Source organism: Aquarana catesbeiana, linkage group LG05 (genome assembly GCF_042186555.1).
Source record: "Aquarana catesbeiana isolate 2022-GZ linkage group LG05, ASM4218655v1, whole genome shotgun sequence".
NCBI classification, from domain to species: Eukaryota; Metazoa; Chordata; class Amphibia; order Anura; family Ranidae; genus Aquarana; species Aquarana catesbeiana.
The window spans coordinates 235784770-235798738 of NC_133328.1; the positions used below are offsets into that span (position 1 = coordinate 235784770).

The 13969-nt window shown below is 38.4% G+C and overlaps 1 protein-coding gene across 1 annotated transcript in view; it reads right to left on the reverse strand.

Moving 5' to 3' along the window:
* The window catches only part of LOC141145987 (uncharacterized), a 374157-nt gene that overhangs the window by 315661 nt on the left and 44527 nt on the right, over window positions 1-13969 (reverse strand). Inside the window, exon 2 of the mRNA XM_073632772.1 lies at window positions 9858-9951. Coding sequence (XP_073488873.1) covers window positions 9858-9951 — 94 coding nt within the window. The remainder of the gene's footprint in view (window positions 1-9857; window positions 9952-13969) is intronic.

A 13969-nucleotide genomic window follows, 5' to 3' on the forward strand; every position in this document is an offset into this window, starting at 1 on the left:
ACGGACGGGAGAAATCAGTCTGTTTTGTTCACGCTTACTGAGATAATGGGAGGCTTGTCCGCCCCTCCCCTACTAGTTCAGTCCTTCCTGAAATCGCTCTCCTCCCTGCCAATGAGGATGCAGGGGAAGGGAGCAGATCGGGCGGCCGTTGCAATGCGAGCGGTTCTCGTATTATGCTCAGAGTCAGCGAGCAGAGGGAGGGGGAGAAATCCGCCCCCTCTCATACTCCGCCCAGGACACCCGCCCCTCTCGCCCACCCCTTGTACCGGCTCTGGTCCCAGCAAATACAGAAAAGTCACAAATAATACCTAGAATGTTTGTAATATGTGTGAAATTTCAGTTTCTACTTGTTGCCTTTTGCAGGGTAAATGTAACATTACCTGACAATTGATCCTAAGAGAAAATAGCCCTAAGAACATTCAGCCAGATTGTTCTACCACTTCAAGTCCAGGTATAAGTTTCCATCATCCCGGTTAAATTAACACTGCATTTTTTTAAAACCTCTAATGGGATTATGAAGTAAGAGAAAACAGAAATGATCTTAAATAAGTACAAAGGTGGTTTCTTTATTCATGATACATTTTAAAACCTCTCCACAGAAATTGTGCTATGTTAAAAAACAATATTTCATACATGTATATAATGACAATGAGTTTAAATTACAGAAATATGATTAGCACATAATGGAACAACCAGTTGTTGACTAAGATATCACTTCCACAGTACACTTCAACTGGAGTTATGCAATGCATTTTGAACACAAAGCGTGTTCTTCATCAGGGAGTACCACACTAAGAAGCAATAACATCATAATCAGTAAAAACGTGTCATAGGGCAATTTGTAAAGTTGTTCGGTATATATCTTATACAGTGTATTCAAAATACATACTGTCATAACTTATATCCCTGGAGACATCCAGAAATGGATCCATCATGTAATAGGGACAGAGATAGCACATCCACATGCGACAAAGCCATTTACAGTGAAACAGTGTTGGCACCAGTTCTAGAATAAGCACATCAATATAGCAGTGCCTTTTTTTCTAACAAAAAGGTACTGTAAGTATCAGCCTATAAAGAGGGGAATTATTACTTATTGAATGTTATTCAACTGAGACCAACGTATAAAGGGTCACTCTATTTTCTTCCTTCTCAATGCTTTACTCACAACTTGGGTGACTACCCCCATTCCTCTCCTACCCCATCATCACAACTCTGCTAACACTTCACCAGTAGCACCTATACAGTCATCAACACTGCCTACTAAACCATCCTATCCAGATCCTTCCATTCAAAAACACAAACTATTCATACAAATTAATTGTTGAGTGTTCAGAGGAGAAAATAATATTAAGGAGACCTCTGCACTGTATACTAAGGGATGCATTTATAAAAAAAATGGCAGATTTATTCATACTTTGAAACTGCATGTGCATTTATTTTGTGCAAAATGGGGTTAAAAATAAATGTTATTTTCTCTCCAGTTTTTCATGTGTGTTTTTCATTAATAAGAATAGAGTTAACCAAGAAAATACCACACTATTATCACTAGATGAAGTTGATGATCAAAATAAATACTGTAAGCATTTAAGTGTAATAAATCAGCTACTACAGAGAGTTAACTACTATAAAGAATTTAAACAATGTTGCAAAGACAAAAATCTGTGTGACTTGAATCACACAGAATCGCATGACAAGGGGAAATCACATTGCTTTCAATGGTGTCTGTTCACATCAATGTGAGTCAGCACGGAGTGATTTTGAAAAAGGTTCCTGTACTATCCCTGTGCAATTCTAGTGAGATTTTGGCCCTTTATAATATATAAACCTCATTAAAGTTGCATCCGAATAGCACTACCTAATTACACTAAAAGTCGGCTCAAACGCCTACTGCAACTGTATGAACCTAGCCTTAAATCCTTTACAGCAGGAGTAGGCAATGTCAGCACTCCAGCTGCTGTAGAACTACAGGTCACATGAGAGATTTCAAGACTTGGACTGCCACAGACACAACTCCTGGATGCAGAGGCATGATTGGATTTGTAGTTTCACCACAGTTGGAGTGCCCAGTTTGCCTACCCCTGCTTTATAGATCACCTAAAGCCGGGTTTGGCAAACTGTCAATCGCGATCTATCGGTCGACCAGAGGCAGGTGACAGGTAGATCATGATCTTGTCCATGCTTTGCCGGCCCCCAACTGGCAGAGCTTTGCACCATAGTGGAGATGTGCCATAGTGAATCCTAGCTGGCAAAGGCATTCCCTAGCCCACAGCACACTATTTGCTTATGTGCGGCTCTGGGGCATGGACTGCCTGTGCTGCCTATGACAGCTGCAGGATAGCTTGGCGGTTTCAGGCTCTTGTGTGAACGCGCCTAAGCTCCTCCCAGAAGTGTACTGTGCTTATCCCAGCTGACTCTCCTCCAGTTCATCCAGGCACTTATGAATGACATCATGTGAAATGGACAAGAGAGGAGGGATGGCTGAGATCAGCACTAGAACAGTGAACACAGAACAATGCGCTGCTCTGAGAACACTTCTGCACCCATTTTAGCCCACAGTGATGTGCGTTTCTGGCCCCTCCCAGTGGTTTGCCTTCCTGACCCCCCCCAGTGGTGTACCCTCCTAATGCCCCCAGTGGTGTACCCCTCTTGACCCCCCCAGTGGTGTACCCCTCTTGACCCCCCCAGTGGTGTACCCCTCTTGACCCCCCCAGTGGCGTACCCTCTTGACCCCCCAGTGGTATACCCTCTTGATCCCCCCAGTGGTGTACCACTTGATCCCCTCCAGTGGTGTACATTCCTGACCCCCTAATATTGCCCCCTCATGACCCCCCTGTACCGTTCCCTCTTGACCCTCCTGTACCATGCCCTCCTGACCTCCCTAGTGTTGTACCCTCCTGACCCTCATGCACCATGTCCCCCTGACCCCCATATACCATGCCTTCCTGACACCCAAGTGATGTGCACTCTTGATCCACCTGTACTGTGTCTCCCTGACCCCCCATACCGTGCCCTACACACTACTGATCACTGTACACTGCCCTACATACTACTTACACAAACTAGAACTCAGAGCAGACAGCAAGGCCTGAAACTAGTTGAGCAAGTCAACCTGCAGTTCCAGTGGTTCCGCCTTCAGGATGGACTCCTGTATCAGACTTGTGGGGGTCACTCAAACTAGCTTTTAAAGTAGGCTACGTTTATAATTTTACAGTGACATAAATCTTATTATATTTTTCTACGTTTTCTCTGTGCCGTCCTTGTCCTTACTTATTATGGGGAGCTTGCTAGTTAATTCCTTAAAAAACATGTCTACTTTTTTGTCCAGGTAGATGTCTACCTCTCAAAAGGTTGCCTACCCTTCACTTCAAGTAAACAACAGAGTTGTGTCTTGGCATCATTGTATCAATTCTGTATAGCAGTTCACTTTCTGCAGTAGCTGATTCATTACACCATCAATGATAAGCTCAGCAATCTTAATACACTTAGCAGAGGTCTTCCTCATATTATTTCATCTTCTGGTCGAAGGTTTTTAGACTATAGTATTAGACTATTTTCTATATACTGAAGGTCAAATGTTCTTTACCTATTCTGGTTAAATGAATTTATGGTTATTTTCTCTTAAAAATGAATGTTACATTTTCCTTGCAAAAGGCAACACATAGAAACCGACATTTCACACATATTCTAACATTCTGGGGATTATTTGGGAATTTCACATCAATGCTAAAATATTTGTACAGCATTTTTTTTTATAAATAGATGGGCTGCAGCTAAATGGGGAGGGTGCAGCTGGGCTAGAATGCAAGAACCCAAAGTAAGTAAGTTGGAAAATCCAAATTGCAGTCTCATAACTACTAAGAAGGAAATAGTATGCAACTGGACAAAATTATGAGGCTTGTACACCAATGCTAGAAGTATGGCTAACAAGATTGGAGAACTGGAGCTGCTAATGTACAAAGGGGATTTTGATTTTGTGGGAATTTCAGAGACTTGGTTTGACAGCTCTCATGATTGGCTGGCAACTATTCAGGGGTATTCCCTATATCGCAGAGATATATCAAGGATTATGTGCAAGTAAATGTGAGGGACAATATCAATAATGGCGCTAAGGAGGAGGTGGAATCCTTGTGGGTAGCGCTCCAAAGGGAGGAAACTAGGGGAAAAGTAATACTGGGCGTATGCTATAGGCCCCTAAACCAGAGGGAGGAAGGGGAGGTGGATCTCCTATCACAGCTTGGAATGGCAGCAAGGATGGAAAAATGTCATTATAATGGGGGATTTTAATTATCCAGATATAGACTGGGCAGAAGGAAGCGCACATTCGTCTAAGGCTTGCCATTTCCTAAATGTCTTGCAGGACGATGGGTCAGATGGCAACTGCACAAACAATGCGTTACTAGACCTGCTGATTACTAACAATACAGACCTGATCGCAGATGTAGAAATACAGGGCAACTTAGAAAGCAGCGACCACAGGTCCATTAGTTTCAACATAAATCACAGAAATAGGAAACACAAGGGTAATACATGTACGCTGAATAACAAAAGAGCCAACTGCACTCTTAGCTAGACGATAGTAAAGGGGATAATATCCTAGGAACAAAGAACATGGAGGAAAAATGGGAGTGCTTTAAGTGCATACTAAATAAAAGTATTGGCCAGTGCATTCCAATGGGAAATAAGTTTAAAAGAGCCAAAATAAATCCTGGGTGGCTACACTCCAACGTAAAACTGCATATAAAAGCAAAAGTAAAGGCCTTCACAAAATATAAGGCTGAGGGGTCATTGTCAGAATTCCAACATTACAAAGAATGCAATAAGAAATGTAAGGGTGAAATCAGGGCAGCTATGATAGAACACGAAAGGCACATAGCAGAGGAGTGTAAAAAAAATAAGAAATTCTTTACGTATGTAAATAGTAGGAAAGTGAGGCCAGAATATATTGGACCCATAAAGGATGGTGAAGGGAATTTGGCTACAAAAGATGGTGAAGAGAAGGCAAAGGTTTTGAATGTTATCTTCTACTCAGTCTTCACAAAGGAAAAGGAGGGCTAAAGTAAACAAGATTTAATGTTAATGTTAAAGCGAGGTTCAACTCGGCTCCAGCTCTAGTTACTCACAATTGAAAATAGATGCATCCAGCTGTACAATAGAATGTTTAAGAAAAAAACAAAAAAACAATTGCATGTAATTCAATATATGAATACTGTATATGCCAAACCCAAATAAAATACAGTCTCATATGTGTAAAATGTGACATCCAAATAATGTGGATTTCCTAAGATTCTTCAGTGAAAAAAAAAGCTCCCTGTGCTTGTTTTTCTTTTCCGGCCCTAAATATATTCCCTGTCTGAGTTCTACTCCTTGCTCATGTCACCCCAAATTAGGAGACATTTCTGAAAAACTGCATCGGTTTGTGTTCATCTTTCCATTAAAAATTTTTTTTTCAAAGCTGAAATCATGAAGCCAGATTACTGTAAGACCAAGCACAAAAATGTTTTAGTGTACAAAATATCTCATCAGCTTCATGTCAAATAGGCTTTATAAAATAGGTGCCCTGCAAATATTGCTTATTTATCCAAACCTGGAGAGCATCTCAAGGAAGCAAATATGGGGCACAAAGAATTGTTCAGGCACAGGGTATTTTGCAAACAAATTGGAATGACTAATCTATTAATTTTTAGAGTACAGTACTGAAAATAGGACTTGTGTTCATAGACCATGGGTTACAGGATATGCAGTCTACTTCAGCTGATTGGACAGTGGCAAAAAACGTTGCTAGGACTGACCCTACTGCACACTCGTATAAGCCTACCTACTCTGTGAGACTCCAGTTTTTATGCAAGTAATAAGGTGTGACAGAGACAGAGGGGAAGAGCTTGTGTCCTGTACTGTACTCCAAGATAAGGAATTTACAGGTAAGTCAAATATCCCATTATCCCAATCACACGATACAGAGCATAGGACTTATATTTATAAACCAAGCAATACATAAAAGGTGATTAAGAACATAATAAACAGAAGTGCCAACAGGCACACAAAAGGTTAAGGAGCCTAAAAACACTCAGATGCCATCTTGAAGAACCTTGCCGCCGAAGCTCACATCAGCCAAGGCTTGAACATCCACCTGATAGACCCTGGAGAATGTGTGAACAGAGGGCCATGTGGAGGCCTTGCAAATCTGGGATATACATTGCTTGATGCTGAATAGCCCATGAGACACAAACAGATCTGGTGGAATGAGCTCTGAGTGAGAAAAAAGAGCTTTGCTTGAGGGCAAAGGCACTGGAAATAAGTTGTCTGATCTAATAGGCAATGGTGGAGTGGGAGGCAGGATATCCTCTAGGATAATATTCTCATTTTGTCCCTGTACAAAACAAGAAAATGATCTTTACAAATAAGAGCTGCCAACTCATAAATGTGTTTAACATATCTAAGGACCACCAGAAAGGCAACCCTACTTGTGAAGTCTTTCAAGGGGATAGCTCTAGTCGGCTTAAATGGGGGAATCTTTGAAGTGCAGAGAACACCATTTTGAGATCCCAAGATGACACAGGAGGCCAAATAAGCAGTCAAATCCTGAGAGAAGTGTCTAAAGCAGTGGTTCTCAACTCCAGTCCTCGGGACCCACCAACAGGCCAGATTTTAAGTATTACCTTGGGGAGTTGCAGACTAGAATACTGCAATCACTGAGCAGCAAGTGATATCGCCTGTGATGTATTTCAGCTATCTTGCAAATCTGGCCTGTTGGTGGGTCCTGAGGACTGGAGTTGAGAACCACTGGTCTAAAGAATGAAATGAATGGTTAAAAAAGAAAACATTTCTCCAAAAAGGTGAATAGGTCTCATATCTAAGGACACTAGCAAAAAACTGAAGTCTAAAGAAGTGGATGGGGTTATAGGAATGTGTAATAGGGGCATCCCTAGCAAAGTTTTGTGTCTGTGTTCAGTCTCCTGATGATAGATGCATATGCCCCATTATCTACGAATACAAGCCCTGTGTTATTTACTGAACAATTAGGATGCAAGCTTTAGCTTAATTTTGAGATCATTTTATCTACCACCTCCTCTCACAATGTGTCCTCCATAATAAAAATAAAACTATATTGCCTTACATCTATATACATTACACTGCAAGTATTTTCCGTGACAGTGCATTGGGGTTGATTTACTAAAACTGGCGAGTACAAAATCTGGTGCAGCTCTGCATAGAAACCAATCAGCTTCCAGGTTCTATAGTCAAAGCTTAATTGAACAAGCTGAATTTAGAAGCTGATTGGTTATGCAGAGCTGCACCAGATTTTGCACTCTCCAGTTTTAGTAAATCTCCCCTATTGCCGTTAGACCTGGACTTCTGTGATTTGAGAGAAAATCCCTACTTACCAACTATGCCACTGTTCAGTAAAAGCACTATTTGTGGCAATTGAAGCTCTCCTATTGAAGAGTTCAGAAGCAGACAGGATGGGTCATTCTCCAGACACATGGCTTCAAAGCTGTAACTTTACAGACAGATCATGTATGAGTCTGTCCCTGACAAAAGGTTTTCAAAGATAATAGCAAACACCTTGTAGGGTCTCCTTTCGGGGATGGCTTTTCATTTAAACCATTACCAGGCTAATATGTGTACATTGTTAACATAGTTAACATTTAATTTGACAATTATTTAAATTAATCAATCAACATACTGTAACTTTTTTAAATAGGAAGGTGGGAGGAGGGCTTTTATTTTTAACTCCGTATCACCACTTACCTTTAGTTTGGAATACTATTAGCAAATGAGTGACACCAACCTAAACTCAACACATAATTGTCTAAGGGCTAGTTTTTACACTTGCTTCAAAACATGGCTTCGGACATGCTTTGTTAAAGCTCTCTGACTGCCAGTCAAAGCTCCTGCCACTAAATATAATTGTTAGCTTACAGTCCTGTTTACACCTGCTTTTGCTTGGGGCTTCAATGAGGCTTCATTGGGGCTTTGGTGGAGCTTCGATGAGGCTTTTGTGGGGCTTTGGTGGATCTTTGGTGAGGCTTCGTGGGGCTCCGATGAGGCTTCGGTGGGGCTTCAAGCGAGCTTTGCCATAGACTTCTATGGAGGCTTTGAAGAAGCTTGGAAGCACCACTGAAGCTACATGAGGTATAATTTTTGAAGCGAAGCCGAAGCAAAGCAAAGCAAAAGCAGGTGCAAACAGGACTGTAAGCTAACCATTTTATTTAGTGACAGGAGCTTTGACTAGCATTCAGAGAGCTTTAGCAAAGCCTGTCTGAAGCCTTGTTGAAGCCGAAGCAAGTGTAAATAAGCCCTTACACTTTACTTTGGATTGACTACTATAGTACCTACAATTGTCAGTTGCAACATGTATGAAAATTACTGGGTTTTGATCTAGAAGTGACCTTGCAGCAAAGTAAAATCTTTTGTGGACTCCTGCTATAAACCTGAAACTTTGAACACTATATGCATCCAGGTAACACACATCTACTAATTAATCACACTGTGGGTACAATAACTTTCCATTACAATATCCCAAACCTTAAAAAAGGCTTTGCAAACATAAGACAAAGAAAACATGAAATCAGCATGTAGCAACAACACACATAGTGCATGAACAATAAATCTATAAAACAGTACTTCTACCTTCCTTAATAACCTGCCAAATCAGCAGATCCCCTCCACCCTCCCTATTCCCATCTTTCACCCCCACCTCACCCTTATGTTTTTATTTCCATTCCCCCATATCCTTTACCCTATCCATTCCAACTCCACCCTATTCCAAACCCCTACCTCCTCCCTGTTCCTATCCGCTTCCTTTCCTGTCCTCTTTCTTATCCTCAATTCCCTTTAAATACTACAACTCATTATCTTCTTTTACATCCCCTATGAACCCTACCTGCACCCCACTCAGTTAATACAAAAAGAATCAACACTGTATCAAGAGAATATATTTTGCGCTAACCATATGGAGATGCAAACGGTGCAGCTGCTCGTGTAAGTCAAAAATACAAAAAGGACCCAAAAGAATTGTAAAAAAAATAATAACAAGCGCGCCACCAATAAATAAGTATTGTATACACTGTATACAACAAATATGTCCACGTGATTTACCACTATTTTCGTGAAGAAATATTTAAAAAGTTTATTTTCATTATTTCAATATATTTTTGCAGAGGAACAATTATTAATTTAATTGGTTTGTGAAGTGGGAGCAACAAGATTGCTGATAATAAGTTATGAGCACATAGATCAACACAATTGCTTTTTATTTCACACAAACACTACATTTAAAAGGCACATGGCTATTTGTATCAAACGTTTCACAAATTTTGAAAAAGAATTTAATTTAAACATGTTGGTATTAGGTTACAGATATATGGAGTAACTTAGTTGCTCTTTACTTGTGACATATAAACACTATGCACAATAGGTTATTCTAGTTATTTTGATAAATGTATCACAATTTTTTTAATATTTCTTCACGAAAATAGTGGTAAATCACGTGGACATATTTGTTGTTTACAGTGTATACGATACTTATTTATTAGTGGCACGCTTGTTATTTTTTTACAATACAAAAAGAATGACATCATGAGGATGGATAAGGACATATAAACGTAACACCCCAAAACTAAACACATCTACACATAATAGCATGCTTAAGAATTGCTCCCATTCTTTTCTAAAGTATCCTTGAGGTATTATTGCAAATAATGTATTTTTCCACCAGTGTAGGAAACAAAATAATTTTAATACAGCTTTGTGACTGTATTCCTTACCTGTGCTTCTCTAAATTAAAAAAATATAAAAAATCAGTACTGAAAGTATTTTATACAAAATAAAGGGTAGCTCAAAAAGTAACTTACAGGTTTTTATATGCATTGGAGGTTCATATGAACGAACTGCGGCCAGTATAAGAAATAAAACACATGGCCACAACATCTCGGAGAGGAAGAGAATCTAAAAATGAAACAAAAGATTAATATTATTTAGAAGCTCACAGTATGACATTTCTTTTGAGCATTTTCTGTACATAAATAAAGACAAGAATGATAAAACTAACCTACAAAAAATCTATCAGGTTAAAACAAAGCTGATGGATAATTTACATAACGCCCTGCAAAGGTGACTTATTAGCTACATTTCACACGTGTCTTTTTTTAATCCCAGATCCTTATTTCTCCCTCAGTTATTTGTATTCTTCTCCCACCAACCACTGTATTTTCAATTTCTTTCATTCTACCATCTATCTGTACATTTCCTCATAATGGTAATTTTCCCATTTTACTTGTGTGTCTTTCTAATGTTTATTTTCCAGAAAATACCTGAAAGGAATGAAAAAATCTGAAAAAGGCTTTGCCCAATGCCTGGCTGTAATCATGTGCTCATAAAAGGGGAGTATTCAATAAGCTGAATTTGTACTGAATTTTTCACACAAACATAAAAATTATGTAGTATATAAGTAGACAGAATTTATTCAAGAATATTTAATGTGTATGCCCAGTCAATTTTTTTTAAAGTTTGAAATCTTTTTAGGTTTGTGAAGGATTAGAATGTCTGTTGAGTTTTTACTGTTATCTGTGTCTCTGATTTCCCCTCACATATCATTACAGTGACATTGTTATTACCAGGTAGGAAGTTAGGTAAGTATACAGTACTTTGCAAAAGTTTTAGGCAGATGTGGAAAAATGCTGTAAATTAAGAATGCTTTCAGAAATAGAAGTGTTACTAGTTTATTTGTATCAATTAACAATGGAAAGTAAATTAACAGAAGAAAAATCTGAATCAAATCCATATTTGGTGTGACCACCCTCTGCCTTCAAAACAGTATCGATTCTTTTAGGTACACTTGCACACAGTTTTTGAAGGAACTCAGCAGGTAGGTTGTTCCAAATATCATGGAGAACTAACCACAGATCTCCTATGGCTGTAGGCTGCCTCAAATCCTTCTGTCTCTTCATGTAATCTCTGACAGACTCAATTATGTTGAGATCAGGGCTCAGTGAGGGCCAAAACATCACTTCCAGGACTCCTTGTTCTTCATTACGCTGGCTGTATGTTTGGGGTCATTGTACTGCTTCAAGGTAAATTTGTGGCTAATCACTTGCCTCCCTGATGGTATGGCATGATGGATATGTATTTGCCCATATTTCTAAGCATTGAGGACACCATTTATCCTGACCAAATCAACAATTCTGTTTGCAGAAATGCAACTCTAAACTTGCAAGGAACCTCCACAATGCTTCACTGTTGCCTGCAGATACTTATTATTGTACAAATCTCCAGCCCTTCAGTGAACAAACTGCCTCCTGCTATAGCCAAATATTTCAAATTTTGACTCACCAGTCCAGTGCATCTGCTGCCATTTTTCTGCACCACAGTTCCTATGTTTTCATGCATAGTTGAGGCACTTAAGCTTTGTTCCATGTCTGAGGTATGGCTTTTTGACCGCAGTGCTTCCATGAAGACCCACTTCTGGCCAGACTTCTCCAGACAGTAAATATGTTTATTGGTCCTACTGGTTTCCACCAGTTCTGTGCAGATGGCACTGCTGAACATCTTCCCATGTTGAAGGGAATAAAGCATGATGTGTCTTTCACCTGCTGCATTATGCTTCCTTGGCCGACTACTGTGTTTACATTCCCCATACAACCTGACTCTGTTTCTTTAAAAGAGCGTGAACAGCACATCTTGAAACCCCAGTCTGCTTTGAAATCTTTGCCTAGAAGAGACCTTGCTGATGCAGTATAACTACCTTATGTCTTGTTGCTGTGCTCAGTCTTTCCATGGTGCATTACCTGTGACATGAAACTGTCTTCCACAACCTCACCTTAATAGCAGAGTTTGGCTCTTCCTCACCCAGTTTTACGTCTCCTACACAGCAGTTTCTGTTTCAATCAATGACTTTGTTTCAAATTACATATGAATAGAATGATCATTGGTATAACTGGTTAATCATACACTTGACTAATCCTACAATATTCCTGACTTTGCTCAAATGCACAAAGTGTGCAAGTGTAAGAACTGATGCTTGTTTGAAGCCAAAGAGTAGTCACACCAAATATTGATTTTGCTTAGAATTTTCCTCTGTTCACTTACTTTGTTTTTTGTAAATTGATAAAAAAAGCATTCATACTTTACAGCATTTCTTCATACCTGCCTAAAACTTTTGCACAGTACTGTATATAGCAAAACAGTCATATTTTTTTTTCCTTCCACACTGTATCAAAAAAAAAAAAGCTGTTATCTGGATTTGCACTTTCCCCCACTCCAATTTTTTAATACATAGATGATAATATCCTAAAAATCTTCTAGAAATTTTCTCCTGGTGTCACTCCTCCATCTCTCCTGTGTAAAATGACAAGCATCATTTAGTAATACTGCATGAAAATGAAGTATTACACCGTAGTTACTATTTCATTTAGATGTAAATCAAAGGTGTGACCTTTGATGTGCTTATGAAATTAATTGCAGAAACCTTACAAGTAAAAAAAGTTTTGTTTTTTTCAGTTTAGCCCATTGCTATTTCACAATGAGAAAACATACAAAACAAATGAAAAATAAAAAAATTGTTAAATGTTAATGGCAAAAAAAGGAAAAAAAAAGCAGAAAAATAACAGCTAATGGGAGGGGGGGGGATTAATTGAGGTTGATTAGGGTTAACTATAGGTCAATAAAAGGCTAATTAGAGTTTTATTTAATTGTATTTGTTTTATTGCAAATACACTTCCACGCTTTGTGCCTGAAACATCGTTTAAATGTAATTTTAAATTAGACAAATTATGTAATTAAATGTATACTTTTTATTTTCAATAAAATTATTGCTTTTTTTCTGTGCATATGTAGAAAAATAAGCTGCCCAAGTGGAAAACCTGGCAGACATCTGGCAGGAGTGTGGATGGGTAAGTTTGGCATGGGGCATGACTTTGGGGAGTGCTGGGTAGAGTTAATTGTGCTTCTATTCACTCACATTGTCTCCTTAAACAAGGAGAAATATCAAGCTAATGCCAGTCTGTTAATTAAGAAAACCCTAAACTTTCTTTATGTAATCTAGACAGTACTTTTGCTATTTTTCACTTTGTTTTTTTTTTAACACTGAGCTCAGAAGGAAAAAGAATAACCTTACAGTCAACATTCTCCGGTTAGACAGGGATAGAATAAAAGTTCAATAAAAAGCAAACAATACCTGACAAGTAAGGCTGCACTATTATAACAATTCAATAGTGGAGGTTCAAATTATTTTACTGGCTACTGGTCATTGGCTCTTTTTAAGGTAAAATGTAAGGAATGCTGAAGTTATTGCAACAATTCTGGCCTTTAAATGCACTTGTAAACACCAACATTTAGCACACACCATGCCATAATGTATAGACAGAAAAATAAAAAAATGAATTTGCCAAATTATATTTTAATTGGTTTCTAATGTACTTGCACATTTACTTTTTCTCAGTAAGGCAGAAAAATAGTCAATGCCCTCATAATAATAATAATAATCTTTTCTGTGAAGAAATTAATTCAGGTAATGTGATAATAGGAAAGAAACAAACAAAGGAATAAGTGAATAAAGAGACAACACGAAGAACAAGAAAACAGTACGAATAGGGGCAAATCGGGGATATACAGTATATAGCAGAATATAATGATACAACAACTAATTATTATTTTCATCATGGATTGTAATTATTAAGTATCAGTTAAATTTAGGACTTATTTTATGTGAATGTTAATATTTTATTTTTTAGCTTTAACGCTGCATCTTGATAAGCACAATATACAAGTATAGATTGGTTTAAATTTAAAGGCACAGAGCAACATTTAGTTTTATAATATATAGCAGTCTAGCCAAGAAGGTTTTCACACAAACACAAAAATAAAAGAAATAAAAATAATAAAAAGAAAAGTAACTAGCAAGAACAGAAACAAAACCTTCAAAGGGTGCAGAGCATAGGACAGAAGCTCACTGAGTAGATGTTAAAAA